This window comes from Accipiter gentilis, chromosome Z (genome assembly GCF_929443795.1).
Source record: "Accipiter gentilis chromosome Z, bAccGen1.1, whole genome shotgun sequence".
NCBI lineage: Eukaryota > Metazoa > Chordata > Aves > Accipitriformes > Accipitridae > Astur > Astur gentilis.
In genome coordinates, this window is record NC_064919.1 from 17,554,746 (window position 1) to 17,569,790 (window position 15,045).

The 15,045-nt window shown below is 49.4% G+C and overlaps 1 protein-coding gene across 2 annotated transcripts in view; it reads right to left on the reverse strand.

Moving 5' to 3' along the window:
* CORO2A (coronin 2A) overlaps positions 1 to 15,045 on the reverse strand; it is a 65,200-nt gene extending 50,155 nt beyond the window's left edge. Inside the window, exon 1 of one of the 2 annotated variants that reach the window (XM_049794895.1) lies at positions 14,914 to 15,045. In XM_049794895.1, the coding sequence (XP_049650852.1) occupies positions 14,914 to 14,959 (46 nt within the window). In that variant the 5' untranslated portion in view covers positions 14,960 to 15,045. The remainder of the gene's footprint in view (positions 1 to 14,913) is intronic. The other variant, XM_049794897.1, reaches the window with a different exon arrangement.

Here is a 15,045-nt window from a genome sequence, read left to right on the forward strand (position 1 = left end):
ATAAAGCAGGCTGGGAGCCTCCAGGTTGCTTAGGAAGCCCAGGGGCTGGGAAGTGCCCATGGAGGGTCTGTTGGAGACCTTGGACTTCCCTGCAGTGGCCAGACAAGCATCGTTCTTCCCATGAGCAACCGAAGTGATTCACCCTGGAGCAAGGGAGCCTGAGGCTCCTATGGCACCATCACTGTCACTCTGCAGCCAAGGGCACCCAGAGCTCCACTTCCTGAAGGTTCACACCTCTCACTCTGGCACAGGGAGTGAAACGCTGCACGTGAATTCCCCCAGGCCGCAAAAGTTGATTCGTGAATATTTTTAAGCCAACTGTCAGCTAGAAATCAAGGTGAAGATCATGGCCCACCCTCCAATGAGTGTGAAGAAACTTGTGTCCCAGGAGGGAGAGGGGAATCCTCCAGGGATGATTCCACATTCAGTGGCAATACCATTTTCTGGCAGTTCAACCTCTGCCTTCACCATGTGTCCCATGTCTGCTTCATGTGGTGCCCCTATTCTGCAAGATCTGACAGAAAGAAAGATGATGCATTGTGGACACAAATGGTTTCAGTCGACCTTTGGACCTTTGAGAAATACAGTAGTGGGTCGGCGGAGTGTGAAAGGCTGGCAAAACCCAAAATGACACCGAAACTCAACTCAGTTTCATTCGGCTTATCAGAGCTCTCAAGAAAGGCAGGAGGCAGTATGACTGAAGCAGAGGATGGGGCCACCCAAGCCTCTTTGGAGAGCGAGCCCCTCCTTCCCTTGGTTCACCTCCAGCTTTCCAAGATAGCCTGCGTACTCTGGCAGAAAGATAAAACCAACTTGCCTGCATTCTCTGGAGACAATACCCTCCTTCATTCTGCTGGTTACCTGGGCAGCAAAGAAAATATTATTGCTTATCAACTTCCTTGTGAGGACTAATGTGCTTCTGAATCCAATGAGAGGGCAAACTCCACCTTACAGAGCTTTTCTACCCTGGCAAGATCCTGCTCTGTTATGAAAGAAAAGCAAATACAACAATCCCAGTTCAACGAACAATAAAAACTGGAAGCCTCCTCCGCGCGCCCCACCACCACCACCACCACCCACACCTTGCAAAAACTCATTATAAAAAGGAAGTGGTGAAATGCACAAACTTTAAGAGATGTTGCCACATTTCTTGTCAGAAAGGCAGCCTTGAAAAACTCACCATCTGACCCTTTGTGAGCTCAGCAGTTTGTCCTGACGCCAGAACACCATGCTTTCGCTCTCCTATTTCACAGCAATAAGCTTCCTGCTATTCAAGACCAAGCTGGCTTCTGCATTCCAGAAACCAAGGTTCAGCTCCCTCTTGAAAAGATGCAGCTAGGTCTCAGTAGCCTGCCATGTCGTTTGGGAAGATAGGGATGCTTGGTCCCACTGCTCTTTATCATGAGGTCTAAGCATGCCTGCAGACATCTAGCAAATGGAGTATCTCTGCAAAAGGCTACTGTACAGAAGGCTTTCCTTGCAGCAAAGCCGAGCGTCACTGGTTTGGGGGATTTGGCCACCTTCAGGGAATCCCAAGACCTTGGTTAGTTGCCCACAGGAGTCCACATGGGATCCTCGGGGCTAGTCAGACTTCTTTGCAAACATCTTCTGCCTAGCTGAGGAGTTGCGGCTGCCACCAGGACACAGATATGTTAGGAAATATGAGGGGGCCAGCAGGATGGTGAGGCAGTGGAAATGCAGCAAGTGCAGATGTTTCTCCTGAGTTCTGCTAAGGTTTGCAGGCTACACGCTTCACCTGAATATCTGAAGATACAGCCCTTACATCTAATGTGATCTAATGTAACCACATTCCCCTATGACTGAAGGTTTGTGCACTAATGAGCCCATGGGCTAGAATGCTTGCAGGACGTGATGAGATTCTGGTCAGCAAGACCAAGCCTGGCCTTAGGATCTCATCTTCAAAGCTACCTGGGAAAACTGAGAGTCCAATCAACCAGATGAAAATGGAAAGTGCTACAGAGCTGGGGCACTAACCAGGCTCTGACTGTCTGGGCAGGAAAGCACGAGCACAGATGCAAGGACACAATCCAGGGGACCTTGCCTCTGGTGGTCTCCAGTCCAGCCTCACAGTGAACCTGCCCATAGCTCTAATCAGGGCAGATCCAAAACCCCCAAGGATGAAGAACTCCACCTGCCTGGCCCCAGGGCTGCACCACTGTTGTGGTTTAACCCCAGTCAGCAACTAAGCACCATGCAGCTGCTCACTCACTTCCCCCACCACCCAGTGGGATGGGGGAGACAATCGAGAAAAGAAGTAAAATTCATGGGCTGAGATAAGAGCAGTTTAATAGAACAGAAAAGAAGAAACTAATAATGATAATAATAACACTAATAAAATGACAACAGTAATAATAAAAGGATTGGAATATACAAATGATGCGCAGTGCAATTGCTCACCACCCACCATCGACGCCCAGTTAGTCCCCAAGCAGCGATGCCCCCACCTCCACTCCCCCAGTTATATACTAGATGTGACATCCCATGGTAAGGAATACCCTGTTGGCCAGTTTGGGTCAGCTGCCCTGGCTGTGTCTCCTCCCAACTTCCTGTGCCCCCTCCAGCCTTCTTGCTGGCTGGGCATCAGAAAAATCCTTCACTTAGTTCTTCACAGTATTACTTAGCAACAACTGAAAACATCAGTCTTATCAACGCTCATCTCAGACTGAACCCAAAACGTAGCACTATACCAGCTACTCGGAAGACAATTAACTCCATCCCAGCTGAAACCAGGACAACCACCCTCCTGGGGATGTAGCTTTCTCTAACATCTGACCTACTTCCATTCAGCTGCAGCTTGCGTCCTTTTCTCCTTGTTATACACTACCTGTAGCTGCCAAGAAGAGTCTGGCTCTGTAACTGCCCTTCCAGGAGTTGTATCCCACTGTTAGTAAATCGGTTTGGCACCAAAAGACACAGGTGCCTACTGCCATGGACTAAAGAAGAACCAGCTGTGCATTTCCCATTAGTGAGCCAGGAACAAAGGGAAACAGTCCCTGTCCTTCTGGGAGCAATGACAGCAGGTCCTTGTTCTTTGAAAGGTGGTGGGCAGCATCAGAGGTCTTCTCTGAAGCCCATAGCTGCAGAGTTCTTCCACCTCCCTTGCAGCAGCATCTGCATGCAAAAAACACTTAGGGGCACACAGAAAAGAGAAGTGTGGGAAGCTCTCCCACACCCACGCAGCATCTGTGGAATTGCTTTATGATTCCAGTTAAGGCTTTTCTCTTCAACTGGCTAATTAAATCACAGCTGACACCTTTCTGTTCTCCAGAAAGCTTCTAATGCACTTTTGAGCTCTCTAACAGCAGGTCCCATTTATCTGATGCATGATAAACCAGCAAGAGAGTGTGGCAAAGGCAGGTGTTACAGACAAAACAGCCAATGCCTTCTTCTGCTGCATCACAAGTTTTAAAATCGATTCACCATTTAGAGCACAGATAGCGGGTTCAGTTTTGCTCTTTTTGGTTCTTAGTCTGGCTTTGATTGATGCTGACTAAGTAGGAGGACTACCCATGCTTTCCCTGCCAGGGAAATAAGATTCTGTGCCCATTCATTCACCCACTGGGCTTGGCAAATGCACAGTCTCTGGGAAACCAGTGGCATCACTCTGAACAGAATTCATCAGTGAAAGGGCAGAAGTAGTGTTTCATTCAGACTGGAAACATGCTTTTGAAGCAAATCTCCTTATTGCTGCTATTTACGGCACTCCAGTTTGCACTGCAAAGCCATCTTGGCACATGCAGGCAGGATGCCCTCCAGATGAAACTAAAATCATTCCAGGATCAGAACCCAGTGCACTTCATCTGCTAATGGGACCAGCTGGGTCGAGTTAAAACGTCCAAAATACATGTGGATATGCAGTCCTGGTACCACCTCTTTCACTCCACAGGTTCATTCCTCTTGCACTGTAGATATGGCTACAGTTAACACAGAGGTGAGGTCAGTCACCGCACAGTTTTCCATAGACTTCCCTCTCTGACCTTCAGCCTTGCCCATCTTCAGATAGATGATTTCCTTTACCTCCTCCCCTCTTATACCGGTTTGAGTGTTCCTTCATCTCTGATCATTTTGTTCAGCATCACTGCTCTTCTCTGTGACCAGTCCCCTTCTTCACAGCTCCCATCTACCATCAATGAAGATCAGCCTCTCTTCCCTACGTACTTCATTCCTGCCAGCCTCTTTGCATATCTCCTCCAGAACAAGTTTTGATCATCTTCCAGCTCTGTCCCTCTGCATGATCCCTCTCTCCAACCCTTCCAGCTGGGGAGCATACCTGGCAGAACCTCCACATCTCAACTGAGCTCCTAGCTACAGGCTCGCTCACTCTCTCCCTCTACCACTGCTACTTTCCATGCTAGTCTATTTCTCCAGCACAGCTGATACCCACACTGACAAGCTAATCTTTTCTCTGCCTTTGAGTCAGCTCTGGGCATCTGTGCCTCAGGGACTTTTTGAGCCAAAGGCTTATCTGTCTGTTTAGCCTGCCCTAATGGATTTTCTGCCTGCAGACTCATCTAATGGCTTTTCTTGAACCACATCCCCAACATCCTGTGTCAATGAGTTCCACTGTTTATCTGTATCCTGTAGTTCCTGGGCAGTGATAAACAGAGGAACAATCACTCCCTATCTGAACTCTCCATCCCATCATCCTACCATATGTCAAAGGCTGTATGTCATATCCCTTTACAGGCATACCTTTTCCAAGTTAAACACTTGTCCCTCTCTGCCTTCTCTTCTGCATGACCAGGTCCTCAATGAGCTGCAGAAAGCTAGCATTGCATGAGGCATTCAAGACACAGCGGCACTGTAGATGTATCCAGACAGTATTTGATCTTTTTCCAGTGCCAGTGGAAAGGAAAAAAGAAAAAAAAGACAAAAATAGGGAAGGTAGCACAGCCCTTGAAGTCTGGCTGTGAATTAAAGCAACATTTGAACTCCTGACAATGCAGGCCAGGCCGCTTGGGACTTGATTTTCATGCCTTAGGCAGCAAAAACAAAGGCTGTCTGTGTGAAGAAGGGTGAGAGGAAAAGCACTGGGTAGGACACACTGGGCCACACTGCACCTGACTGAATATGCAGTTTTCTCTGGGTATCTTACATGCGTTCATGAAATTACAACTGCATCTAGGGCTTTTCAGTACCAGAGAAAGTCTTCAGGCTCCGGGAAACTTCTGCACACTGCTCAGAGCCAGAGAAGAGTCAGCACCACGCTCCCAGCTCTTGCTCAGCCAGAGATGACTTTAAATGGGAACAGTCCCACAGAGGGGTCCCTGAGAAGGTTGAGGGCTGCAGATGAGTGCTACCACTGCCAGTGACACCCTGGTGCCCCGCAATGCCAGGGAACTCCAGGCACAAGAAGAACAGCAGACAATGACACAGGCAGATATGGAAGTAAAGAAAGGGGAAGGTTTTTAGAAAGAGCTCAAAATAAAGATCTGAATTTCCTAGGGGACACTTGCCTTTCTGCAGTAGTTCAAGAGACTTGCAGATTTCCAGACTTGCAGACTAAGACACCATGCAATCATCTGCTTGTGGCCAGTGGCACCAGTGGCAGCAGAACCCCAAAACAGTGAAAGGTGTGTGAAGCCCTTCTAGTGACACGTATGGTGTCTATGCCATTAATCTTCCAAACCCCCACAACTGAGCTTGACTGCAAGACAGGCAGAAACAAGAGTATAAACACTACTATGGGTTTTTTTATATGTAAGACACAAGCTGTCATGAAGCCACAGAAAAGTTCATGTTGCAAGTCATGCTACCAGGGAAGGAAGAATAGGTAAGACTCTGGAAAACTTTTCTGAAATACACAAAAACACAAGATAATGACTAGTTTCACTGGTTTCTCAAAATTGAAAGAAAGAGAAGGTAGAGAAATTGTCACTTCAGTTCCCTCTTTACACATCAAACAGATCTACTCTCAATCAAGCTTAAGAAGTCCTCTTCCACTAACAGCCCACAAAGGGCTGGGCACCAAAACCCTGCTCTCAACAATAAGAGATTCTGCAAGCTAACAGCAAGATGAGCTTTATTGAAATGTTTTTTGAAACCTCAAGGATGATCACAATAGACTCAAGGACATCGTTTGATATTTTGCCTCCATCCAATGGATGGACCCATAAAGCAGATATGTGTCCTGCAGCAAAAAGTTAGGGATTCTCACCACTCATCCAAGTTCAACACTCAGCATGAGTATTGAAAAAGAAACATCAAAGATAGGGACCAAGGCAGACTTTCCAGGTAGACTTTAACTATGGGTTTCCTTGGTTTAAACTCCTTGGAACTTTGGTTCCTAATATCATTACCAGGTGTTGTGATTTAAATAAGCACCATGCAACTGCTCGCTCGCTCCCCTCCCTCTACCCAGTGGGATGGGGGAGAGGATCAAAAAAAAGTAAAATTAATAGGTTGAGATAGACAGTTAAATAGGACAGAAAGGAAGAAAATAATAATAACAATAATAATAATAAATTGAAATATACAAAACAAGTGATGCACAATGCAATTGCTCACCACTCACCAACTGATGCCCAGTCAGCTCCCAAGCAGAGATCTGCCACCTCCCCAGCCGACTCCCCCAGTTTATGTACCCCTTTGGCCAGTTTGGGTCAGCTGCCCTGGCTCTGTTTCCTCCCCTTTTCTTGTGTCCCTCCAGCCTTCTCTCTGGTTGGCCATGAGAAGCTGAAAAATCCTTTGCTTACTATAAACACTATTTAGCAACAACTGAAAACATCAGTGTGTTATCAACATTATTCTAATGCTGAATCCAAAACCACAGCACTACACCAGCTACTAGGAAGAAAATTAACTCTTTCGCAGCTGAAACCAGGACACCAGGTTTTCATTTCTACTGTCATCACAGAATCACAGGCAAATTTAGGCTGGAAGGGGACTCTGAGGCTCTGTAGCCCAAACTCCTGGTCAAAGCAGGGTCAGCCTCTAAGTAGGCCAGGTTTCTTAGGGCCTTGTCCACCTTTATTCTGAAAATCTCCAAAGGTGAAGGTACTACAGGCAAGCAAACCATCCTGCTAAGCCCCTGTCTGGCTAATAACTGTGACCTCTGTCAGTCAACACACACCCGGTCCCACACAGTGCTCTGCCTCCACAAGGATAAGTCACCTACCCCTCCCTCTCCAGATCTTCAGCCACCACAGTCAGTGAAGTCCATCTCCACTTACAGTCAATGTCCAAAGAGTCTCAGAGGACTCCTGCCTTCAAACTGTCATCCCTCCAGTGACCATAAAACAAAACTCAGGAGAGAGTTAGCTGTTGTGTTGGGGAAGGAATACTACCTTGGGGCCCTGAAGGCAAAGCCCAGTAGCACACGCTGAAAGCTTGGAGAGAGGAGTGTATGCTCTCCACCATGGTGAGATGGGATGCTTTGTGGGTGACAAGCCAGGGAAAGAAATCTCTGCAGGATGCCAGGTAGCTGCTGTTCAGCTAATGGCAGGCTGAGAGGTGTCACTTACTTCCAGAGAACACTGCTGTCTTCACTGAATGACATTATTTGCAAGATCATCCTTCAAGTTCTAGCAATGCATCATCCCAGGAAGCTCTTCCCACAATTCCTCCTCTTTGCTGCTAAAAACACAACTGCCTTATTATTTTGCCAAATAACTTCTTGATTCCAGCTACTGGCTGTCGTTCTGGTTTGTCAGCCAGATTGAAGAATCCATTATCTATAAAGATACAAGAGGCTTCTGATCTTTTCAGCTCCACAAGAACCAAGAGTTCATCAAAACACAACCTGGATGCCAAGAAAGACAGAACTGTCAACTTTCCACTTGAGTTTTTACTCATAAAGTCTCAGTGATGGGTTGGGTTTTTCTGCTCCAAAACTTGGTTTGCCTGGCAGGGTGCATCACACCCATAGCTATTGCACAGTGCTCAATGTATGGCAGGGGTCAAGAGCCTCAAATAGATACAAGGGGCTGTAAAGTCAATCCCTTCAGTCCCTATTAAGCCTTTAAATGAGTGCCATGATTTTTAAAACTGTGGGACACTGAAATCCTATCAATTTCTATGGAAGCTGTTGGATGCCAGGCTATCATTAGCAAAATCGATCTTTTCAATTAAGACTTCAGGCATCAGTTACTGACATCAAGACCTTTGCAAATTCAAAGAGAAACATGAGCCACAGCCATGACCACAGGCAGGAGCGGTCAGAAAAGAGACTCTGATCCTCCCTGTCTTTAAGGAAAAGAGCCTCTATACATAGGAGGAGCTAAATATTATGAGAGCAGGAACTTCAAGCAATGCTATTCTGATTTTGTTTTTGTTGCTCTGTGTGTGTATTTTGGTATTCAAATTAAATCAGAGAAAATGGCAGAGAAAAATAACATGAACTAATTATATTTAAGTAGATGCTAGCACGACAATCTTTGACTTCTATTTGTCTACTGCAGTTAAAGAGCTGTCTGGGTTCTCTGTTCCTATTACCATGCAATTTTGTTGCCAGCACAGCCTCCTTTTAGGGGCCAGATAGAATGGAAGAAAACAGAGGATGACAAGGAAGATTGGTCTTTCCTGGCATCGTTCATGTTACCAATGTTCCCAAAAACATCAATGTGAGGTTCCTCAGAAAGTAGCACTGCAACTGTGCCAGCAGTTCAGGCAAAATGGTAGCTACACTTTTCTAAGGCAATATGGTTCATATTTTTCAAGATTTGTGTATTCTTGCTCAGGGCAAACACTGTGAAGCTCTGGTTTAAGTAACTGGTTTTAAAGAACCTCACACACAACCATGTGGAAGGTGGCTGAGAGCTGAATGGCACTGGCAGAGCCCAACTTTCCACAGCCTGGAAAGCAAAACCCCATAGATACCTGATGGGAGAAGAGCTACTGTGCTACAGAGGGTGGTGAAAAGCCTATCGCTGGATCCAGCGCAGCTCACCGGTGTAACAATGACACTGGACGGCATTCAGGGGCAGCACCACTTCAAGGGTCCTTGTGGCAGATAGGCAAATGCATTATGTGAAAAAGCTCCCTGGCTAAACAAGACCCAGGCAAGGCTGGAGTACAACAGGCAGCTTCAGCAGACATCTGCTGCTTCCAGTCCCGCACTTGCACATGCTCGCATTCGCCTGCTGCGTCAGTCCATACCCCAACCCAGGGAGAGGGCAATGTCTGAGAAAAAGGCACTTGTCTACGACTGAACACTACCCATGCATCCTGCCTGTGGTTCCCAGAAAACCTGGGATGGGATCCAGAGTTTTCTGACTCTCCAAGGAGGACTTCAGCCCTCTGCACAGCCACCCTGCAAGGAGAGTTTAAATCATAGTATCTGTACAGCAAGGATTGCTTCATTTCTGCTCTCGGGAGTAGGCCCAGTACTTGCCTTGGATCCTCCTGCCTGCACCTTTTTTCTGACTGCCCCTGCTCTACTCCACTACAAGCTGGAGCCACGAGGCTCATACTCGCTTTACTAGAGTAACCCTGGCCTGGAGAGCCTTGCCCGGCCTCCTTTTCCTGGGAGGAACACTCCACCAGTATTGCGTCCTCTCCTGTTTAAGCACAGCTCCCAGAGCCGCAGGAGGAAGAACAAGACTGAGTTTGGCCTCTCCTGCTTTCCTGGAAGCTATCTAATCAGTTTCCATGGACTTTGTCTCAAGCTCAGTGATAAAAATACTACAAATGATGGGAGTTTCTGCAGCTTTGTCTTCCTTATCATCTTCCTCTGTGACTTTGTCCCACAGAGGGAGAGAGGCAGTGCAAAGTCATTGGTGCAGAAGACCTCCTCTCTGCAGGCAGGAATGTCCATGTTTCCTGGCACAGAGATAAAGAGCACAGCGACTCACCAGACTGGAAACCCTTGCACAAACCAGAGCCCAGAAGGATGCTTGGAAAAGAGACGGAGAGAGAGGCCAAACTTTGGGCACTGCTCTGGAAAATGTGAAAATGTGTGAAATAGAGCAGGGAGCAGGTCAACCGGGGAAGAGAGAACAGGGCTTAGAGCTGCACACTGTCATGGGTCCTACCATGGGCAGCAGCATGTCTCCAAGCTTTAGAAGGGGCTTTGTTTGGCAGAGGGTCAGAAAGTCCTATTTGTGAATTTCAAAGTACTTTGGAAATAGTAAGCATCAGCATTACCCTAATAGAGCCCTGCAGGGTATATTTTCAAAATGGAGAATTGCTGGCAAGCCTGTCATACCACAGAGGGGAAATCCCTGGAAATACTAGGCCAGCCTGGCTTCTACTTGCAAGCCACTATAACCCTGTGAGTGTCAAAACCCTCAGCCCAAATAGCCTCCTGGATGATCTAAAGGTCTTTCCTGTTTCTCCTGCGGAGAGGCTGAAGGCACGTCAGCATAATTGCTATGTGCTGCAGGCTGCTTGCCTCAATCAGCTCTCTGCAGCCAGAGCAGCTTAACGTGCACTTAAGGGAAGCCAGGTGATGACTACATGTGAAACACCTCACCGCATTATCGCTCCAGTGTTGTCCTGGTTTCAGCTGGGATAGAGTTAATTTTGTTCTCAGTAGCTGGTACAGTGTGGTTTGGATTTAGTGTGAGAATAATGTTGACAACATGCTGATGTTTTAGCTATTGCTAAGTAGCACTGATCCTAAGTTAAGGGGTTTTCAGTTTCTCATGCTAGACCCATGGAGGCCAGGGCCTCGGTTCAGGGGAAACTGATGTTTTTTCTAAAGACTATCAAGCTGTCTCTTGTGACCTAGCCCAAGTGGTTTCACATTCACTCCCAGACTGCCATATTCCATGGGTCAAACACCTTCAATACTGGAAACTCCTACAGAAAAGACCTCCTCCCTCCCATTATGAATGCCAGCCAGAGACAGGCATATCAACGTAGAAACCTGGCACAGAAGAAGCATAACTGTGGGGCAGAGAGAGATGGCCACACACTCACCCTGCCCAAGTGTGAGGCAATCAGAAGATCCGGGTGTCCCCAGCAGTCAACATCTCCGTAACACTTGGCTCTGCCTGCAGCCAGGCTGCAGTTGGTTTCACGCTGAGATGAAAGCTCCCCTATGGAGCAAACTCACCTCTGGAAGGCACAGTGCTGACAGGGTCAGGCCAACTCATAGACGGCTCGGCTCAAAGCTAAAGAGGAGAGGTAGCAAACAAAGAGGTGAAGAAGAGGCAACTCCATTGTGTTTTGGATTTAGTGTGAGGATAATGTTGTTAACACACTGATGTTTTAGTTGTTGCTACCTAGCGCTGATCCTAAGTCAAGGGCTGTTCAGTTTCCCATGCTCTGCCAGCAAGCAGGTGTACAAGAAGCTGGGAGGCAGCATAGCCAGGACGGCTGACCAGAACTAGCCAAGGGGATATTCCATATCAGAATGTCATGCTCAGTATATAAACTGGGGGGAGTTGGCCAGGAAGGGTGGATCGCTGGTCAGGCAGCAGTCAGTGGGTGGTAAGCAATTGCACCTCTCTTTTCTTGTTTTGTTTTGGTTTGGGGGGGGTGTGGGTGCTATATTCCTTTTCATTATTATTATTATTAACATTATTATTATTGTTGCTACTATTTTTTTTATTGTTGTTGTTAATATTATATTTTATTTTACCTTCTTTATTAAACTGTTCCTATCTCAACCCACAAGTTTTACTATTTTTTTCAATTCTCCTCCCCATGCCACTGGGCAGGGGGGAAGTACAAATGTGGCTGCGTGATGCTTTGTTGCTGGCTGGGGTTAAACCACGACAGGTGTCTTCTTGCCACGGGAGCAAAAGATCAGACTGTCTGTGGCCCTGTTGTGCTCCAAGAGGCAGCCAGCCCCAGCTGTTTCAAAGAGCAGCTGCTGTCCAGCCTCAGCAAGGATGAGTCCACAGGTCCCCTTGGGTTTGAGCAGGAGGTTTAGCAGCAAGTTCCTCAGCAGCCGCCCAGACATTGGCTAACTGTAATACTGGCTATCATTTTAATGCCAAAAAAGACTGCTGCTGTTTATAACTGGCAGATAGGAATACTCATAAGGTGGTGAGTTTGGGTGGGTTTTTTTGTTGAAGCAAACACTTCAATCAAACTTTCTTGGCGATGGTTTATTTATGAGAGTGGAGGACAGGGTCTGGCCATTAAGGATCAGGACTCTGTTGAGGTCCCCTTGGACCAACCAAGAGCAGACGGTGGGAAACTGATCTGTGACAGTCTCCCTCCACCCTGTTTCTTCAAAGGTCTCTGTCATACCCTGCCACAACCCACCCTCCAACAGTTTGCCCATCAAAATCCCTGCTGTGGAAATCAGGACCCACCAGGGTGGGATGAAGACTTCATGTGCAGCTGCTGTGGGCCAAGGAATACAAAAACATCAGAGGCAGTGAACTGACTACAACAAATAAGGAGTCTGCAAGGTCATGCACAAGATCTACTTTAGCTTGCCCCTGAGGCAGTTGTCTCTCATTCCAAAACATCATCTTGGCTTCTGGGGATTTGCCAAAGCCTTCAGTTCTCTCCCCAAGTCTCTCACACTGAAGTGCCTGTGTGCCTGGGCACTTGCAGCTCACAGCACAGGGACCGGCTCCATACTCGAGCATACAGCCCCAAAACACAGTCCACACAGCACTCGGGCATCTGGCAGTCCAGATGGCCCACAGGCAAGGGAGAACTGCACTTGCACAGGCACCACAAACCAGTTCCAGAGACCAGCAGCATGGCCAATGCCAACCCACCTAGAAAGAGACTTACAGAAACCTGCTACAGAGTCAGACAACCCAAAATCCACCCATTATCCAACTACTAACAAATGTAGACATAGCAATATTCAAAATATTATCCAATACTGACATCTTCTGAGCAAGAAATCTGCTCAGAGGGGACAAACAAACATACCTGAGAGGCAGAAATTACTGGGGGGAGGGGGGGGAGAGCAAGAAACCCACCACATCTGGAGATACCCTGACCTGCTATCAGGAAACCCACCTGCTGCACAGACATAGCCAGCAACTGGTCTGATCAATGGGATGGAGGTGAGCAATGCTGCTGGCGAGGGTGATGCAGCTGGCACACAGAAGGCAGCAGTCTCCCTCTCCCCCCGGACTTGCAAAACTGGCACACTCATGCAGAGCTGCTTGCTTTGCCTCTGAGGAAGAGAGATCAGGAGCAGTGCGGGGCAGAGCTGGGGTGCAGGCAGCAGAGTTGTCTGGCTCTTTTTCCAAACATCTCCAGTGCCTGAGCCTTGCATTTCCCAGGTCTACGGCAGCTCTACAGAGATGACAAGGGTGGATTTGTTGCTATGGCCTAATGGACTGAATGAATTTGAAATAATCTCATTGATGGAGCCATAGCTTGTCTGCAATAATGCTAATTCACCAAACAACATCAATTCAGATGAAAACACCTCCTTTTTGCCTTGTCTCTAAGAAGCAACCAGCTCCCCCCTGTCCTGCCTCCCAAAGCTTTGCTTTTGTTTCCTGAAACGGTCACACCAAAACATGAACTCCCTGCGGGTCTCCACCAGTCACCCTCTAACTCTGATCAAACCAGGAGAGATCAGAGTTCTCCAAAGAGGGCAGCCAGTGGGAGAACAAAGGGAACAGCAGGGCTACACAGGCCGCTCCTTTGTTAACCCACCAGGGAGCCTGCATTGGGGAGCTTAGAAGGCAACCAACACCCAACCTCCCCCCAAGTGTTCTCTCAGTCCTCTGCAGAAATCACTTCCCTTGAGCACCCAAGAGGCCTGAAGAGGTTAAGCCTGCCCAGGCAAATTCCCTTTATAGGGACTACAGCAAACACAGTGCCTTCTTAGGAGGTGTAAGTAAACCGGGGCGGGTGGGATCAGGAACAGCCAGGATGCTGCAGGGCTGGTTTTCCACACTCCACAACAAGACAAGGAGAGCACCACTCCCTTCAGGGTGAACAATGGATGTTCAGCAAGACACTGCACATAGCTGGCCTGCCGAGGCCACCGGGGACTTGTTTGCAAAGTGCTGTCATCATTACATATCCCTTCACAACGGCCTGCCTTCGCCCCTTACAGAGCTGCAGCATCAAAACCAGACCCACGAGAAGAAGCAGCCCTCCAAGGCTGTGCTGCCTGAAAGTAAGACCCCTTCAAGGGCTTGCCCTGAAGGGGGAACTGGCTCCAGGAGACCCCGCTGCCAGAGAGGATGGCCCAGATGTCATTTATGTGTCTGTCATCGTGCTCCGCACAAGATGTGACCTGCCCTGACATCAAGCACCCAAAATCCCCACGACTCCAGCACAAAAGGGCCAAATTCAACCCCTCACACGCACGCACACACACACAGACCCATAGAAGGGGCTTCTCTCTGTATCATAAGCGAAGTCATACGGATGCCAAACCGTGCCACCCGTTGCACCGGCAAGCGGGGCCGGCAGGGAGAGGCTCAGCCTTCCCGGGCAGGCGGCACGACCATGATGCCGACTCCCACCTGCCTCAAGCCGGCGAGAAGCTCCGTTGCTCCGTGCACCGGCCGCGCACCTCGGAGCGGAGCCCGGCCCGCTGCAGACCCCCCCGCCCCGGGCCGGCGGGCTCCTACCGAGGGCCAGCTCTCGGTCCGTCACGCTCCGCACACAAAATCCCCCCTGCGGTTACCTGCAGGAACAGCCCAAGGGCAGGGCGCTGTTGGGGAGCCAGAATCCTGCCCGGGGAGAGCGCGGTCAGCACCGGCTGCCCCCTCTGCGGCCAGCGGGGAAGCGCCGCTCCCGCCGCACACACCGGGGGATGCCCGAGGTCCGCGGCATCCTCCGGCCGCCTGTGCCCGCCCCCCCACCCCCGGCTACGGGCGGCGGCGGCTCCGGCTCCGCACAAAGCGGGGTGGGGCCGGCGGGGGCTGCGGCACCCCAGGCCCACGGGTAGGGCAGGCGCCCCCCGCTCGCCGGCACCGCCGGGCTCCGCAGGCCCCGGGCTGTGGCAGGTGCCCCTGCCCACGCGTGTCCCGGCCCTACGACCCACCACCACCACCTTCAGTCTCATACCTTGCCGCTGGCGGCGGGGGTCTGGCAGCGCGCAGGGCGTGCGCATGGGAGCCGAGCCGAGCCGAGCCGAGCCGGTCCGAGGCGAGGCGAGACGAGGCGAGCCCTGCCAGCCCGGCCCGGCCCGGCCCGGCC